This window comes from Gymnodraco acuticeps, unplaced genomic scaffold, assembly GCF_902827175.1.
Source record: "Gymnodraco acuticeps unplaced genomic scaffold, fGymAcu1.1, whole genome shotgun sequence".
Classification (NCBI taxonomy): Eukaryota; Metazoa; Chordata; class Actinopteri; order Perciformes; family Bathydraconidae; genus Gymnodraco; species Gymnodraco acuticeps.
Genome location: NW_022991386.1, coordinates 386,921 through 404,124, shown reverse-complemented (window position 1 = coordinate 404,124; position 17,204 = coordinate 386,921). Strand labels below are relative to the sequence as shown.

The following is a 17,204-nucleotide window of genomic DNA, read 5'->3' as shown; positions in this document are numbered from 1 at the left end:
ACTACATACTGATATACACCTGAACATCAGCAGGAGAGGACTCTTTAAAGTAGAGACACTACATACTGATATACACCTGAACATCAGCAGGAGAGGACTCTTTAAAGTAGAGACACTACATACTGATATACACCTGAACATCAGCAGGAGAGGACTCTTTAATAGGAACCTGAACATGATATGTCCTTTTTAAACAAAACCATAAACTAACTACTCGTTTAAGGCAGCAGTAGACCAGCAACTCCTGTGTTCTGGGAATATAAAATAACTTGTTTTTTTCAATGGAGTCTTGAAGAGGCTCTTCTTCTACAAACTGGATCTACTGTAGCTCATACACTGACTGTAAAAGTACCTCACACCACCCCAATTAAAAGCATCCAAACTATCCTTTTAAAATTCCCCGTTAGGTCAGACATAACGAGCAGTAATGCTATCTGCCTTCCTGTTTGCCTTCCTCCCTCTCCTGCAATGTAAACTATTTCAAACATGCACCGTCAGTGAGGACTTCCTTTCGCTTCATCAGAGAAGACGAGTGGCAGAGGAAACAACAAACTAATGAGTGTAGAGGAGGAAGAAGTACTCAAACACTTGACTTAAGTGAAAGTAGTAGAACTAGGGTCAATCAATCAATCAATGTTTATTTATATAGCCCAATATCACAAATGTTACATTTGTCTCAGTGGTCTTCACAGATTGTACAGAATATCAGTATGACAATACGACACCCTCTGTCCTTAGGCCCTCTGTCCTTAGGCCCTCTGTCCTTAGACCCTCTGTCCTTAGGCCCTCTGTCCTTAGACCCTCACATCTTACAAGGAAAAACTTCCAGAGAAAACCCACAGTTTAAAGGGAACATGGGAGAAACCTCAGGGAGAGCAACAAGGGTGTAGGTAGGATACTCAGTTAGAAGTGTAAGTCCTGAATTCATAATCAAAATCAGGTAATACAAAACATTACAATAAGCATCCAAACTATTCATGCATTAATGAGGTAATCACTTTAATGTTGTAGCTGGTAAATTAAGGTTAAGGTCACCCAGCGGTATTAGAGTAAACCTCACTTCTACCAGGTTGAGCACTGAAGTGAGGAACACAATAATGCATCGATACATATATAATATTAAAGATTGTAATGCATATGATATTGAAATGAGCCATACCACACAAGTTTAACTCATACTTAAGGTACTTTGAGTGTATTTGGAGGCCATTTTGTACTTTTACTCAAGCGCAATTCTAAAATGTAGAATTTCCATTTGTTACGGAGTGTTTTTACACATTTGCTTCTCTCCCTTATGTAAAACTTCTTCCCGTCTGAAAGCAAGTCATTGAGTGAACACACCGCTGTGAAATGCAAACACAAGCAAACAAGTAAAAGTGTGTTTTAGTTGAATTACTTTACATACTGTATATCGTAACTTATTAGCTGATTTTTATTTAGTTATTATAATTTTTTAAATCGGCAAATAAGCTTATCCCTTAATATATGATTTCAAATTATTATCTTTATTTCAATATTTTTTATTTGATTTAATTGTATATTATTTTGTATTTAATTGTATTATATTCAAGCAACTGTTACCAACACCAATGTTCTCCTGGGGATAAATTACATTTTTATAAATCAGATTATGATTAAAATAATTTCAAATAAAATAGTAAAAAGCTGAAATAATATAAATATTAAGTACACAGAATAGCTATTTCCACAACATTACATTTAATATGAATAAAGAATACTTGATTTTCATGTTTTTTCACAAACAAATGCATGTAAAGGCATTTCACTTGTATCAATGGGGAGCCACTTTAGATACATTATTAAATACTGTGTCGACGAGTAGTACAGTCCTGTATCATACGATATATTCAATCATTAATATTCGCCTCCAATATGTAGTGGAAGAAAAGTATAAAGTAGTAGCATGAAGTGAATATACTGAAGGGAAGTACAAGTACCTCAAATGTGTACTTAAGTACAGTGTTGGAGACTCCATTGGTGTCCAGTGAAGCATGAAGCTATGGGTGAGAGGTGTGTGTGTGCGTGTGCGTGTGCGTGTGCGTGGGCGTGTGTGTGTGTGCGTGTGTGTGTGTGTGAGTAATCCACACATTCTTGGTTCCCGGGGACAAACTTCACACACAGCCTGGAATTTCCATTAAGGCTAAAAAAACTAAAAACAAAGTAACAGTGGGAGGACCTGCGACCGACAGCTGAGATATACCGAGGGTGTTTCTCAATGTCGAGGAAGGCTGCTCCAGAGCCACTATTTCAAGGGTGCTACGCAGTGCTTGAATTGGAATGAAAAAGGTGCCAGTACTCTAAAATCAGCAACTTTTTCAAGTCAATTTTATATATACAGCCCACAAACAAGAATTTGGCTACTATAATGCTGGTGGGTTTGTCTCTTTACTACTGTATATTTTAGAAAGGTTCACTGTACTTAACATTTGTTATGATAGGCAGCGGATATGGCTAAAGCTCAGTAAGGTCAATATTAATTGAAAATATAGCAATCAAAGTCTAGATCTTCTGCTGAAGACACATGAAGCAGAGACCTTTCAGGTGAGAGCCCCTCTGGTGGTGTTCAACATTAATGACAAGGAAACAAAGCTCTGGTCAGAAGCATTTTTTATAAAAAGCTTTAACAAAATTAAGTATTTCTGTACATTTTGAATGCAATCTAACTTTCCAACTCAGAAAACGAAAAACGAAAAAGTGCCAAAAGTCTTCTCACATGGCTGAGCTGCTTTGCAATATACGTCACCACTGAAGAATACAAATATGTATAAAGTAAACTATGATGCAATCTAACTTTCCAACTCAGAAAAATGATAAAGAGCATGAACAAAGAACATGTAAAAACAAATGCAAAATTTGCACAATCTAAAATGAGAAACTGTAACTGCAAGTAACAAAGTCTGAGCCATGGTAAAGAGTTACATTGAACACCAAGCTGATCAGATAACTCCCTGGTTGGTCTGAAGTCCTTCTATCTCCAGGATCTGTACAAATCGGCACATTATGCCAAAAGTCTTCTCACTGGGTGAGCTGCTTTGCAATATACTTCACATTGTTAGAAAAGGCTCCAGAAGGCCTTGGGGACATCAGTATCAGGGGCTGGAGCTGGACAGGCTCTTTCATCAGCACTTCTCCTTCCCTTTGCCAGCCAGGACCTCACATACTGTTCCGGATTGAACTGTCCTAGTGATGGTCCATTACATTTAATGAAAACCAGGCTGGACAGTCGGCTGACAGAGAGAGCATTCCTTTTTGCAGTAAGGATATCGTTCATGCAGCTGAATGCCCGCTCACACTCACTAGTGGAGACAGCGATGGTTCGGACTGCTTACAGTAGAGGCTCCATGGCAGCAGGTGTACGGGATGCCCTGGTTTCCTTGTATTCGGGAAAGCCCTGAACAGTCTCTCTTCTGTCCACTTTCAGCACTTCGCACAAACGTAGCACCTCTACGTCCCCATACTGTACGTCTAACTCCTCTTCAGGCCAACTTCCAGGATGGATAACTTTCATGTCCTAGATTAGCTGATTGTCCCGGGCCTCCCGGCCATGTAATGGGATTTCTCTTGTGCTGACATGAGAGGAGGTTGTGGAAGTCATTCTGTGTCTCAGATTCTCTACCATACTGCGGAAAAACTGACCTGCATGAATCTGTACAAGCCTGCCATTCTCACGCAGGGCAACACCCTTGAAGGACTTCTCAGCTAGAGCTGTATGAACTGTAGTCATGTGTGGGCCAGGCATGGTGACCATGGATTCAAAAACTCGTATTTCTCGAGTTAAGAGCCTATCTGCTGTAGGCAGTGTCATCTCTCTTTTTTGGAGTTGCCGAGAGAGGTCGCTGAGCTCTGTGAGCGCATCGTACATCAGTCCCAGATTGCTGACAAACGTTGCAGATGTGAGCACATCATCCAGGCCCTTGTACTTTGCTCTGTCTCTTGAATCCCTGCTCGTGTCGTTTGCAGCATTTGTGAAGTGATCATGAAGCACTCGGTAGTTTTCCCAGACTGCTCTGACGCTCCTTTCACTTGAAGCCACCCAGCGGATGGACAAAACACGCCCTATCACCAGGAGACGCTGTCCGACTGCTTGCGCACACTGCGCTAACTGCCTCTGATTTTTGGGGGAGGCATGGAACAAGGAATAGAGTTTGTCAAAAAAGATCTGGAAATGATTGAGCCCTGAGACCTCCTTGACCACATCCCCAACTGCCAGCTCTAGACGATGATTGGAGCAGTGCCACACAAACAGGCTTGGGAATTTACTACACAACTGGGTAGCAACGCCTGTTCTCTTCCCTAGCATGACTGAAGCCCCATCACATGCAAAAGAAACGAAACACTGACCTAAAAAGTCCTTGTTAAAATCTCTTCCGAGACACTCCATTAACGCCTTTGTGATGTCATCAGCCGTTGTTCCATCCAACTCGATCAGCTCCCAAAAAAACGTTTCGGGCTCAGCATCAGCTAATGCTGAGCGTAGACACACAACAAGCACCGTTTTACCACTAATAGTGGTAGATTCATCGACCAAAACACAGAGTTTTCTTTGGTTTTCTGTAATGTCTTTTGCCATTTTTTTCTTCAGCTCATGAGCTATGTGGTCGATGATTTCGCCACAGGTTTTATTGGAGTGCAAAACCCTGCCCACGTTCAGCCCATTCAGTTTCTGTACATTCAAATCAATTGGCATGTCTGTGAATGGCCGGCTATGTTTGTCAATTTTATATGCCGTTCGAAAAAGTCTGATAGTGGTGTCTAATTCAGATTTATGCATAGACTGCACTTGATGTTGAATAGTTTCACGTGAAGCAGATGTAAGGATGTCAGCAGCTTTTACATGGGCTTGTGATTCTTTATGTTCTTTGATTTTTTTTCTCAGGCAAGCTTGTTGTTTGCCCTTGTCAACACCGAAATGAGACACTGCACACTCACCCCATTCAGTTGACAGTTTCAGTCCTTGTCCAGTGTGTATTCCCAAAGATTTGACATCTCTGCATATCCGACATCCTAGCTTCTTATCTTTAAGAAGGAGCCATGCATTGGTCTTGTAAAAATATTGCACCTGGTCCGTTGTCCAGCAGTCAGGTGCATCGCTTTGCCCGGTGTTGGTGGTGGCAGTTGAGCCAGCAGCAGCTAACGGGTTAGAGGCTCTGGAGGAGGCGGCGGAGCTAGTGCTAATGCTAATGCACTAGAACTTGGAGCAGGAGGATCAACCAAAGAAAGCTCCCCATCAGACACAATTTCCAACACAGGCACAGCATTCTCTGTATTTGAAGTTTCTTCTGGCGACAACCGCTGTCTTTTTGCACTTTTATTAATCCACGCTAACATTTTAGAAATGCTAATTTGTGACGTGACTTGCTTTCCTTCTCTCGGGGGCGTGCCTGCTCTGTTCTATCACTCTACATAGCCACCCACTGGGTGGGAGTTGCACTGCATAAACACAACACACGTGCATCTAGGTATGTAAATTGTAAAGCATTAAAACATGGTTTTACTAACAGTTTTCAGTATGTTGTTACTTCGGCATTATTATTATTATTATTATTATTTTGAAACGTGTATTACTATTAAATCACGGTCAAATAGGTTAATTTTGACATAGTCGTTTCCACCACAGTATTTACATGGAGAAGATAAGCCCCGCCCTGTCTCCAGCACGTTCTGTTTGAATGACAGGAGTAAACAGCTGACAGCCGCTGTGAAACTCCAGCGGTTAGAGCGATGAGAATGTCCGTTCGGCACCTCATGACGCATCTACTGAGTACCGGGCGGCTGTATATATATATATGGATGTATAATAAGAACGGCGGGAGAGTGTTGAGTACCGGAGTACCGCCAGCATGCCGGTACTGAGCAAGAAGTGCCGGTACTCCATGGGTCAGAACCAGAAGTGCCGGTACTGCGTACCGGTGAGTACCGGCCCAATTCCAGCACTGGTGCTACGTCATTGAGTCCCCCCGAAGGACTGTTCCAATGTCCAGGATCCTTGGAATTCTACTGAGGTCGGCGTACTTCGTTGCGGGAAATTTCGAAGCTGCACATGTATAGTCTCCGCGGTCTTAAAATCCCCACAATGCTTTGCGCACGGACCAATTTCCCAAATCTTTGGCGGAAATGGCGCTCCATTTAAGGCGGGGCCTCGCATATGACGCACACCTGTTAGCCTGTTCCACCATTCTTCATTTTCCGAGGCTAGGAAGGATTCTTGCATCGCTTCTGAAGGACCTGACTCCGAGGGACATGTCCTATCAAGGAAGCCTCCTCGACATTGAGAATCACCCTGAGTCCTTTGAGACGTGAGGACTTTCTTTTCTTTACTTGTAAAAACTGAGGAAGTTAAATGAAGGGTAGTGTAACACTGGGTGTTTCTCAATGTCGAGGACGCTTGCTTGGTAGCACATGTCTTCCGAGTCACTTGCTTCAGAAGCGAGGCAAGAATCCACCAAAGATTTGGAAATTGGTCCGTGCGCAAAGCATTGTGGGAATTTTAAGACCGCGGAGTCTACACATGTGCAGCCTCGATGTGTCTCGCTACGAAGTACGCCAGGCTCGGTAGAATTCCAAGTATGCTGGACATTGGAACAGTCCTTCGGCGGGACTCAATGACGTAGTATGCTTGAAATAGTGGCTCTGGAGCAGCCTTCCTCGACATTGAGAAACACCCACTGTGAGAACGAGATCATGATAAAAAAAAAATATATATTTATAAAAATGCAGAAATGTAGTAAAGGTTTCCTGGTAAAGTGAGCACTGCTGGAATGTACATGTCATACTGTACTATTATCTATATATTACACGTATACTGCTCTATATCTCAATATTGTACTTATTTTTCCACGGATAAAATTGGGGTTTGTGACCCATTTTAAAAAGGAAAGAAAATAAAAATAATAGAAAATAGAATACAAATATTTATAGTAACATAAGTACAAACAAAAGGAAATATCATAATTAAAATAATTATAATAATACATTAAACATGTAATTTAGTGTTGTCCCATCATATCATTGGCTGTACTATCTGATAAAGGCAAACACATAAAACAATATATTTATAATGATTTATTAGGTCAACTTTATTGGTCTGTTGGTGAATTACACACTACTACTATATACTGTAAACACTTGGCAGTATATAGTAAACAAAATAAGCTCCAGTTTAAGGTTAAGGTCACCCAGCGGTATTAGAAGTCCTCACTTCTACCAGGTTGAGCACTGAAGTGAGGAACACAATAATGCATCGATACATATATAATATTAAAGATTGTAATGCATATGATATTGAAATGAGCCATACCACACAAGTTTAACTCATACTTAAGGTACTTTGAGTGTATTTGGAGGCCCATTTTGTACTTTAATTGAAGCGCAATTCTAAAATGTAGAATTTCCATTTGTTACGGAGTGTTTTTAAACATTTGCATTGCTTCTTTCCCTTATGTAAAACTTCTTCCCGTCTGCAAGCAAGTCATTGAGTGAACACACCGCTGTGAAATGCAAACACAAGCAATCATGCGAAAATGTTGGTCAAGGGCAGTATAAACAAAACAAAAGATCCCCCCAGACAGGAAGTACAAACACACACACGACACACACTCATTACTGATGATTCTGCGTCCGCCTAGGAGGATATACGTAAAGCCACATGTGCAAAGTCGGGGGAAACCCACTTTATGGTCCTTTAGACCAGCAGGACTGTGATATGCTCTTCACCTTATTTAGGCTACCCCCGCCTGTGGTAATAATGAGGACACAGCCGCAGTCACATGGCCCGGTTCACCCACATGACCTCCTTCATGTGCCATTAACGCTCAGCATTTGGCTCTTTGGTGCCAAATGAGAAAACTGTGGAGCTCCAGGAGTGACAGGTGGAAACCCTTAACCCCTGAGCCTGACCCCCCACCCCCCAGACCACATGCTGCAGGAACAAGACTGCTTTCACGATGAAAATAGCCAAATACCAGTGCTGGAAAAAGTATTTGGCTCTTGTGATTAAGGGAAAGTAGTAATACCATGGTTTAGAAATACTCAGTGAAAGTCATGCATTCAAGTGAAAGTGCAAAAGTATTGGCATTAAATTAAACTTTAAGTGCGTATACCAATATAACTCATTGTGCAGCATGGCCATGTGTTCAAAATAATATATAAATACATACATATATAAATCACAGGATATGTTTAGCAGTAAAGAGGCCCTATTATCCTTTGGGGGTTTCCCCTTTCCTCTGGTGTGTTTAGGTTTTAGTGCATGTAAATGGTCTGCAAAGGCTTAAATCCCTGTTTTCCCTCTCCCTCTCTGAAACGCCTCAATTGGACTCCTTTGTTTACTTCCAGAACATAGTGACATCACTATGTAACAATTGTTCTTCTATCGGCTAGCGCTCCAACACATTGTGCGTGATAGGCTAAGGTTGCCTTCAACTTACAGTGAAGTAAAAGTATAGGAGCGGAAAATGGAAATAGTCAAGTAAAATACCTCAAATGTGTACTTCTGTAAATGTATTTAGTTGGTCCACCATTGGACGAAGGTAGGAGAAGAAGTACTTCAGTTCAAGTAGCGATACTACAGGGTAAGTCATGTATTCAAGGTAGTACTCAAGTAAAAGTACAAAATACACTTCAGTAGCACAAGTAAAACTACTTGCTATGCAGTATGGCCCATTTCAGATGATATACATACAATTATTGAGCCATTAATGTGTTCATAGCTTTGGTAAACGTGGGTTTATTTTGAGTACTTATATACTACTTGGTACTTAAGCCTATAATAACACATCATAATTAATTAGTTGATTTATTTTTGTAATAATAATCACCAAAATTAACCTATGAATCCGCCTAAATCTACAAAGTAGCGGGTTACTATAATAATTGCTCTATTTTAGATACAAAATAAAGTACATCAATATCGTACCTGAGTTGGCTTTATGTACTTAGTTTTTTGTCCAACCCTGCCCGATAGTAAGACAAAAATCAATATGTAGGCTTCATTAAACCACTTTACTATGTATGAACTATGAATTGGTTGCAATGCTAGCTTCTCACACACACACACACACACACACACACACACATTATGAGCAGGTTTGAACCTCTCGCAGGCAGTGCTGGAATTGGGCCGGTACTCACCGGTACGCAGTACCGGCACTTCTGGTTCTGACCCATGGAGTACCGGCACTTCTTACTCAGTACCGGCATGCTGGCGGTACTCCGGTACTCATGCACCGTGCCAGTACTCAACACTCTCCCGCCGTTCTTATTATACATCCATATATATATATACAGCCGCCCGGTACTCAGTAGATGCGTCATGAGGTGCCGAACGGACATTCTCATCGCTCTAACCGCTGGAGTTTCACAGCGGCTGTCAGCTGTTTACTCCTGTCATTCAAACAGAACGTGCTGGAGAGGGGGCGGGGCTTATCTTCTCCATGTAAATACTGTGGTGGAAACGACTATGTCAAAATTAACCTATTTGACCGTGATTTAATAGTAATACACGTTTCAAAATAATAATAATGCCGAAGTAACAACATACTGAAAACGGTTAGTAAAACCATGTTTTAATGCTTTACAATTTACATACCTAGATGCACGTGTGTTGTGTTTATGCAGTGCAACTCCCACCCAGTGGGTGGCTATGTAGAGTAATAGAACAGAGCAGGCACGCCCCCTAGAGAAGGAAAGCAAGTCACGTCACAAATTAGCATTTCTAAAATGTTAGCGTGGATTAATAAAAGTGCAAAAAGACAGCGGTTCGGAAGAAACTTCAAATACAGAGAATGCTGTGCCTGTGTTGGAAATTGTGTCTGATGGGGAGCTTTCTTTGGTTGATCCTCCTGCTCCAAGTTCTAGTGCATTAGCATTAGCACTAGCTCCGCCGCCTCCTCCGCCGCCTCTAACGTTAGCTGCTGCTGGCTCAACTGCCACCACCAACACCGGGCAAAGCGATGCTGGACTGACTGCTGGACAACGGACCAGGTGCAATATTTTTGCAAGACCAATGCATGGCTCCTTCTTAAAGATAAGAAGCTAGGATGTCGGATATGCAGAGATGTCAAATCTTTGGGAATACACACTGGACAAGGACTGAAACTGTCAACTGAATGGGGTGAGTGTGCAGTGTCTCATTTCGGTGTTGACAAGGGCAAACAACAAGCTAGCCTGAGAAAAAAAATCAAAGAACATAAAGAATCACAAGCCCATGTAAAAGCTGCTGACATCCTTACATCTGCTTCACGTGAAACTATTCAACATCAAGTGCAGTCTATGCATAAATCTGAATTAGACACCACTATCAGAGTTTTTCGAACGGCATATAAAATTGGCAAACATAGCCGGCCATTCACAGACATGCCAATTGATTTGAATGTACAGAAACTGAATGGGCTGAACGTGGGCAGGGTTTTGCACTCCAATAAAACCTGTGGCGAAATCATCGACCACATAGCTCATGAGCTGAAGAAAAAAAATGGCAAAAGACATTACAGAAAACCAAAGAAAACTCTGTGTTTTGGTCGATGAATCTACCACTATTAGTGGTAAAACGGTGCTTGTTGTGTGTCTACGCTCAGCATTAGCTGATGCTGAGCCCGAAACGTTTTTTTGGGAGCTGATCGAGTTGGATGGAACAAAGGCTGATGACATCACAAAGGCGTTAATGGAGTGTCTCGGAAGAGATTTTAACGAGGACTTTTTAGGTCAGTGTTTCGTTTCTTTTGCATGTGATGGGGCTTCAGTCATGCTAGGGAAGAGAACAGGCGTTGCTACCCAGTTGTGTAGTAAATTCCCAAGCCTGTTTGTGTGGCACTGCTCCAATCATCGTCTAGAGCTGGCAGTTGGGGATGTGGTCAAGGAGGTCTCAGGGCTCAATCATTTCCAGATCTTTTTTGACAAACTCTATTCCTTGTTCCATGCCTCCCCCAAAAATCAGAGGCAGTTAGCGCAGTGTGCGCAAGCAGTCGGACAGCGTCTCCTGGTGATAGGGCGTGTTTTGTCCATCCGCTGGGTGGCTTCAAGTGAAAGGAGCGTCAGAGCAGTCTGGGAAAACTACCGAGTGCTTCATGATCACTTCACAAATGCTGCAAACGACACGAGCAGGGATTCCAGAGACAGAGCAAAGTACAAGGGCCTGGATGATGTGCTCACATCTGCAACGTTTGTCAGCAATCTGGGACTGATGTACGATGCGCTCACAGAGCTCAGCGACCTCTCTCGGCAACTCCAAAAAAGAGAGATGACACTGCCTACAGCAGATAGGCTCTTAACTCGAGAAATACGAGTTTTTGAATCCATGGTCACCATGCCTGGCCCACACATGACTACAGTTCATACAGCTCTAGCTGAGAAGTCCTTCAAGGGTGTTGCCCTGCGTGAGAATGGCAGGCTTGTACAGATTCATGCAGGTCAGTTTTTCCGCAGTATGGTAGAGAATCTGAGACACAGAATGACTTCCACAACCTCCTCTCATGTCAGCACAAGAGAAATCCCATTACATGGCCGGGAGGCCCGGGACAATCAGCTAATCCAGGACATGAAAGTTATCCATCCTGGAAGTTGGCCTGAAGAGGAGTTAGACGTACAGTATGGGGACGTAGAGGTGCTACGTTTGTGCGAAGTGCTGAAAGTGGACAGAAGAGAGACTGTTCAGGGCTTTCCCGAATACAAGGAAACCAGGGCATCCCGTACACCTGCTGCCATGGAGCCTCTACTGTAAGCAGTCCGAACCATCGCTGTCTCCACTAGTGAGTGTGAGCGGGCATTCAGCTGCATGAACGATATCCTTACTGCAAAAAGGAATGCTCTCTCTGTCAGCCGACTGTCCAGCCTGGTTTTCATTAAATGTAATGGACCATCACTAGGACAGTTCAATCCGGAACAGTATGTGAGGTCCTGGCTGGCAAAGGGAAGGAGAAGTGCTGATGAAAGAGCCTGTCCAGCTCCAGCCCCTGATACTGATGTCCCCAAGGCCTTCTGGAGCCTTTTCTAACAATGTGAAGTATATTGCAAAGCAGCTCACCCAGTGAGAAGACTTTTGGCATAATGTGCCGATTTGTACAGATCCTGGAGATAGAAGGACTTCAGACCAACCAGGGAGTTATCTGATCAGCTTGGTGTTCAATGTAACTATTTACCATGGCTCAGACTTTGTTACTTGCAGTTACAGTTTCTCATTTTAGATTGTGCAAATGTTGCATTTGTTTTTACATGTTCTTTGTTCATGCTCTTTATCATTTTTCTGAGTTGGAAAGTTAGATTGCATCATAGTTTACTTTATACATATTTGTATTCTTCAGTGGTGACGTATATTGCAAAGCAGCTCAGCCATGTGAGAAGACTTTTGGCACTTTTTCGTTTTTCGTTTTCTGAGTTGGAAAGTTAGATTGCATTCAAAATGTACAGAAATACTTAATTTTGTTAAAGCTTTTTATAAAAAATGCTTCTGACCAGAGCTTTGTTTCCTTGTCATTAATGTTGAACACCACCAGAGGGGCTCTCACCTGAAAGGTCTCTGCTTCATGTGTCTTCAGCAGAAGATCTAGACTTTGATTGCTATATTTTCAGTTAATATTGACCTTACTGAGCTTTAGCCATATCCGCTGCCTATCATAAAAAATGTTAAGTACAGTGAACCTTTCTAAAATATACAGTAGTAAAGAGACAAACCCACCAGCATTATAGTAGCCAAATTCTTGTTTGTGGGCTGTATATATAAAATTGACTTGAAAAAGTTGCTGATTTTAGAGTACTGGCACCTTTTTCATTCCAATTCAAGCACTGCTCGCAGGGTCAACAGTAGCTCCACAGTTTGCAGAGGTTCAGTGAATTAACTTACTATTTCTGCCGCCAGGATCACTCCCTTCGGTGTTTTCACGTAATCCTTCAGCTTCTGCAGAAAGTTGGCCCCGGTGCTGTCTGCGTTGGTATCTCCCATGTTGTAAAATGTATCAAAACACCGAGTGTGTGTTCGTGTTGGAGCCTTTATGCCCAGAAAACCGACGCGCGTAGAATAAGAAATGTAGCAACAGGAGGAAAAGTAGTCCCTCTGTGGGGAGGTTTTTTCCGGATGAATCAACTTCTCCGAGGTATAAATCTCTGGGAAATGTTCAGCCACGACCACACCAGCTCCGTAGAAACGCTGCTTTCAGAGTGTGTGTGTGTGTGTGTGTGGAGGGAGCGAGGGAGGAGGAAGGGAGGGTTTAAGGAGCTGACAGAGGGGCGTTGGCTTTCACTTCTATCTCAAGGGGAGTGTGTGTGTGTGTGTGTGTGTGTGTGTGTGTGTGTGTGTGTGTGTGTGTGTGTGTGTGTGTGTGTGTGTGTGTGTGTGTGGTGTGTGTGTGTGTGTGTGTGTGCGTGCGTGCGTGCGTGCGTGCGTGCGTGGGTGGGTGGGTGGGTGGATGGGTGGGTGGGTGGGCACCGCGCTGGCACCACCGAGACGCGTGATGCCTTCAGGTGCTCCTCGGAAACTATAACCTGTTGCATCTGTTACCGTAAATGTGGCTGCAATTCAGTTCAAATGTAAATAGTAACAAATATTGGCCAGATAGACATATTTAAACACATTATTAGGATTTTTATCAATCATAAGGAACGTAATAAAACGTAAAAATAACGACAAGTTAGCTTTAAATATGATGTTGTCTTTAAATGGCTACTGTGTATTGTATTCAGCATGGGCGTCACTTTCTAAGAAATGGTGGTGGAGACATTTTTCTCCAGATATAACATCAGCATATCAGAAGACAAGATTGCATAGACCTCTGGACCACCAATGTGTAAAACGAATTATATTATATTATATTTCTAATATATCTTATTGTGAGTTGGAGCAAATGTGTACCTTTATGCGCACAACGAGCACATAGGTATGGAGGACAGAACATGACACGAGTAAAACATAAATACAGGAATAAAATAATACAAGAATAAATTAATACATATTACAATAAATACATAAATGAATGTAGGCCTATTTATACATTAAAATTAAAATTGAGAACAAAACAGAGCACACATTATTATATATCTATTATGTATTTCTACTTTTATTTTTGTAAAAACGTACATATTTATTTATTTTGTAAATGTTTACTCATTTATATATTTGTTATATAGTACTATTATTATTATTACATACATATATGTGTTATGAAACTGGGCTATTATGCCTAACAATCCTTTAAAAAACCGTTTTCAAGGTTTGGAGGCGTGTGGCGCAGTGGGTTAGTGCATTGGTGTTGATCAGGTTCAAACCTCACTGCAGTCAGCATGTCGTTGTGTCCCTGAGACACTTGTAATGGCAAACTTTGCATATATGTAGTTTAAAGGTTTATTTTAGTGCAGACTTTATATTTTACCTTACATGGACACATCTACTGCAGTTCCTAGAATGATGTGTTTTGCTTGTAACCTCTGTCAGCACTTTCAGCAGTTCTTATAATAATATATTTCAGCTTAAAACCTCTGTCAGTATTTTTGCAACAGTGTCTGTAAGGATGTATTGACACTCATGACCTTTAAAATGTCGAAGTAAGGTCTGGGTGATGTGTTTTAGTTCATGTCCTTTGCCTCCCTGGAAAGTGACATTTAAGGTCATCTAAGGTCTGAACTTGATGAGGGGGCTGGGTACCAAGCGCAGGGCAATGGGCAAGTTCCTGTTTAGTTTCCCTGTCTTATCATCAAGTTCCCCATTTCTTAGCCCTCCATCTGCTGCTGACAAGTTTCCTCACTTCCCTCTTGCTGAACGGGCCCCTGGTTCAATCTATTAGTGATTGAGTTTCAGTTCCTTTGGAAAGCTTATCTCTCCTGCCAGGGCCCCTCCTAATAAGTGACGGAATGTTGTTGAACTGACAAAATCCTTTATAACCTGTATGCATTTTCTACTCTGCGCGCACTCTCTAAGGATACTCTGTGTTCTGTGAGACCTGTGTCTTTGAAGCTTCAAATAAATAACCGGAAAGACAACTCTGTCTGTTTCACCATTTATTGTTTGATATTTCTGACTTGTGTATCTCCACAGTATTGACTAGGTCTAAGATTTCCATAACACACTTCACCCCAAATTAATCCTGTGGGGATTGTCCACAGTATTGAGTAGCCTGTGTAAGTCGCTTTGGATAAAAAGCGACTAACAAGTAACATGTAATGTTTGATTTCACCTTTGTGTGTGTTGTTTTGCAATCTTTGTATAACTAGTGCTTTTGTTGTTGTTGTTGAAATCTATCCAAATGTAGTCATTTAAAATATCTATCAACGATAACCTGTTTGGAACCTATATTTTGTATACAATGCATTTTTTAAATTACGTAAAAATGTGTTGTAATTATCAGATTTAACTAAATAAGTGAGGAAAACGCTTCTAGTGATACCCTCCCCGACCACCAGGGGGCGCTATGTAGAGTCCTCATTCAAGTTCTCATTAAAGTACATTTACTTTGGCTGTACTATCTTAGGCAAAAGTAAATACATCTATTTATAATAATAATAATAATAATTCTACAAATTGTTTTTAAAATTAATAATCATTTTAAAACATAACTTTAGTAAGGGTGCAATTTGAGAGATTTTTTCAATTCTAAACTAAATCAGAAGGTTGTTTTTTTCAATCAATAACAACAATTGTAGAAAAGCAGGAGACTCTCGTGGAAGAAGCGGGAAACAGCGATCAATTCACTATTTCTGTTTTCAAAAATATGCGTCTATTATTTATCTACATATCAAAAGTGTTTTTTCTGGAAATGATACGAAACCCAACAAGAAGCAGACGGCAGCCTTTGAACAGAAGGACACGATTTAACCTTCAACAGAATAATTTCAAGTTTATTTCATTTTGTTTCACATGGATCCCATATAATAAGAATACAGTAGAATTCTGGAGAGTCTTGGATATTTTTTTTTCTCTGACTTATCATTATCAATAATACTAATATGAATACATCATACACAATAAACACAGCACTATCCAAAGGCGTAGAGAGAGAGAGAGAGAGAGATGAGAGAGAGAGAGAGAGAGAGAGAGAGAGAGAGAGAGAGAGAGAGAGAGAGAGAGAGAGAGAGAGAGAGAGAGAGAGAGAGAGAGAGAGAGAGAGAGAATATCACAAGACATCATTCACCACTAACAACAGAGTATATTTCATTTCAGCATATGTATAAGAGCTACAGAGAGACAGAGAGAGGAAACAAACAGAGGTGGTGTTTCTACATCTCAAAGAAAGAGTGGATACAAACTGTGCCATCGATCGATATATATTCTGGAGAGATGGACAACAAGTCATCCTGTGGAAGCAAAACTCTACCAATCAAGACACGTCTCTGGAGGTCTGCACGTAGAGGACTGGCAGTATTAGGACGGGTGTTTACATCTGGAAATTATTGCAGCACTCACTTTGTGCTTTGAGTAGAGTATAGCAGAGCTGCTGAGCAGAAACTACGACGACGCTGGATCGAAAAACACGAGTAAAACCAGAGGTGGAAGAGGTACTCTCAGATGCTTGGGTAAAAGTACCAATGCATTCATGTTTAACCCTCCTATTGTCTTCGTTCCCCCCCTTACTTTGGTGTTCGCGGTCAAATTTGACCGGTCCTGTTTTAACTGCTATTACATAAACACAAAAACCATTAATCACCAAGTTTAATTTAACACCCTTTCAAACTGTACATATTGTATCAGACTACTGGTATACATGAACAACTGCAGTACATATACAAAGAACAGACACTGAACATGTATTGCGTGTGCCAGGTGTGATTCATGTGGGGGGAGGGGCACATAAGAGCGGGAAATGTATCAAATTGTTGTGTGCGTGTGTGTGTCAGGCCCAGGTATGATTCACATGGGGGGATGGGCACATAAGGTGGGGGGGGACACATCTAGAGTGTGTGTGTGTGTGTGTTTTATCTGATCCGGATGGTTACTAATTCCTTTCCTTTATGGCGGTCATGTTTGAGCGGGAACACCATGGGTGTTTCAAAGTTGACTAAATCATCCAAAATGCAATGAAAGTGGTGATCAGCTATTTGATATGTTCAAATGTCTACTGTGAAGGATATCATGAAGCCTTAATGCAATCGAATGTAAAACTAAAAAGTTATGATTGAAGAAAGTAGTAAATCGGTCAGATTTGACCCGAAGACAACAGGAGGGTTAAATACTCCATTACAAGTAAAAGTATTATAATCCAAAT

At 41.4% G+C, this 17,204-nt stretch overlaps 1 protein-coding gene across 1 annotated transcript in view; it reads right to left on the bottom strand.

The window, feature by feature from the left end:
• plp2 (proteolipid protein 2) overlaps window positions 1–13,213 on the bottom strand; it is a 45,003-nt gene extending 31,790 nt beyond the window's left edge. The window contains exon 1 of the mRNA XM_034241340.1: window positions 12,857–13,213. Within this exon, the coding sequence (XP_034097231.1) occupies window positions 12,857–12,955 (99 nt within the window). The 5' untranslated portion in view covers window positions 12,956–13,213. The remainder of the gene's footprint in view (window positions 1–12,856) is intronic.
• Window positions 13,214–17,204: the final 3,991 nt, after the last annotated feature.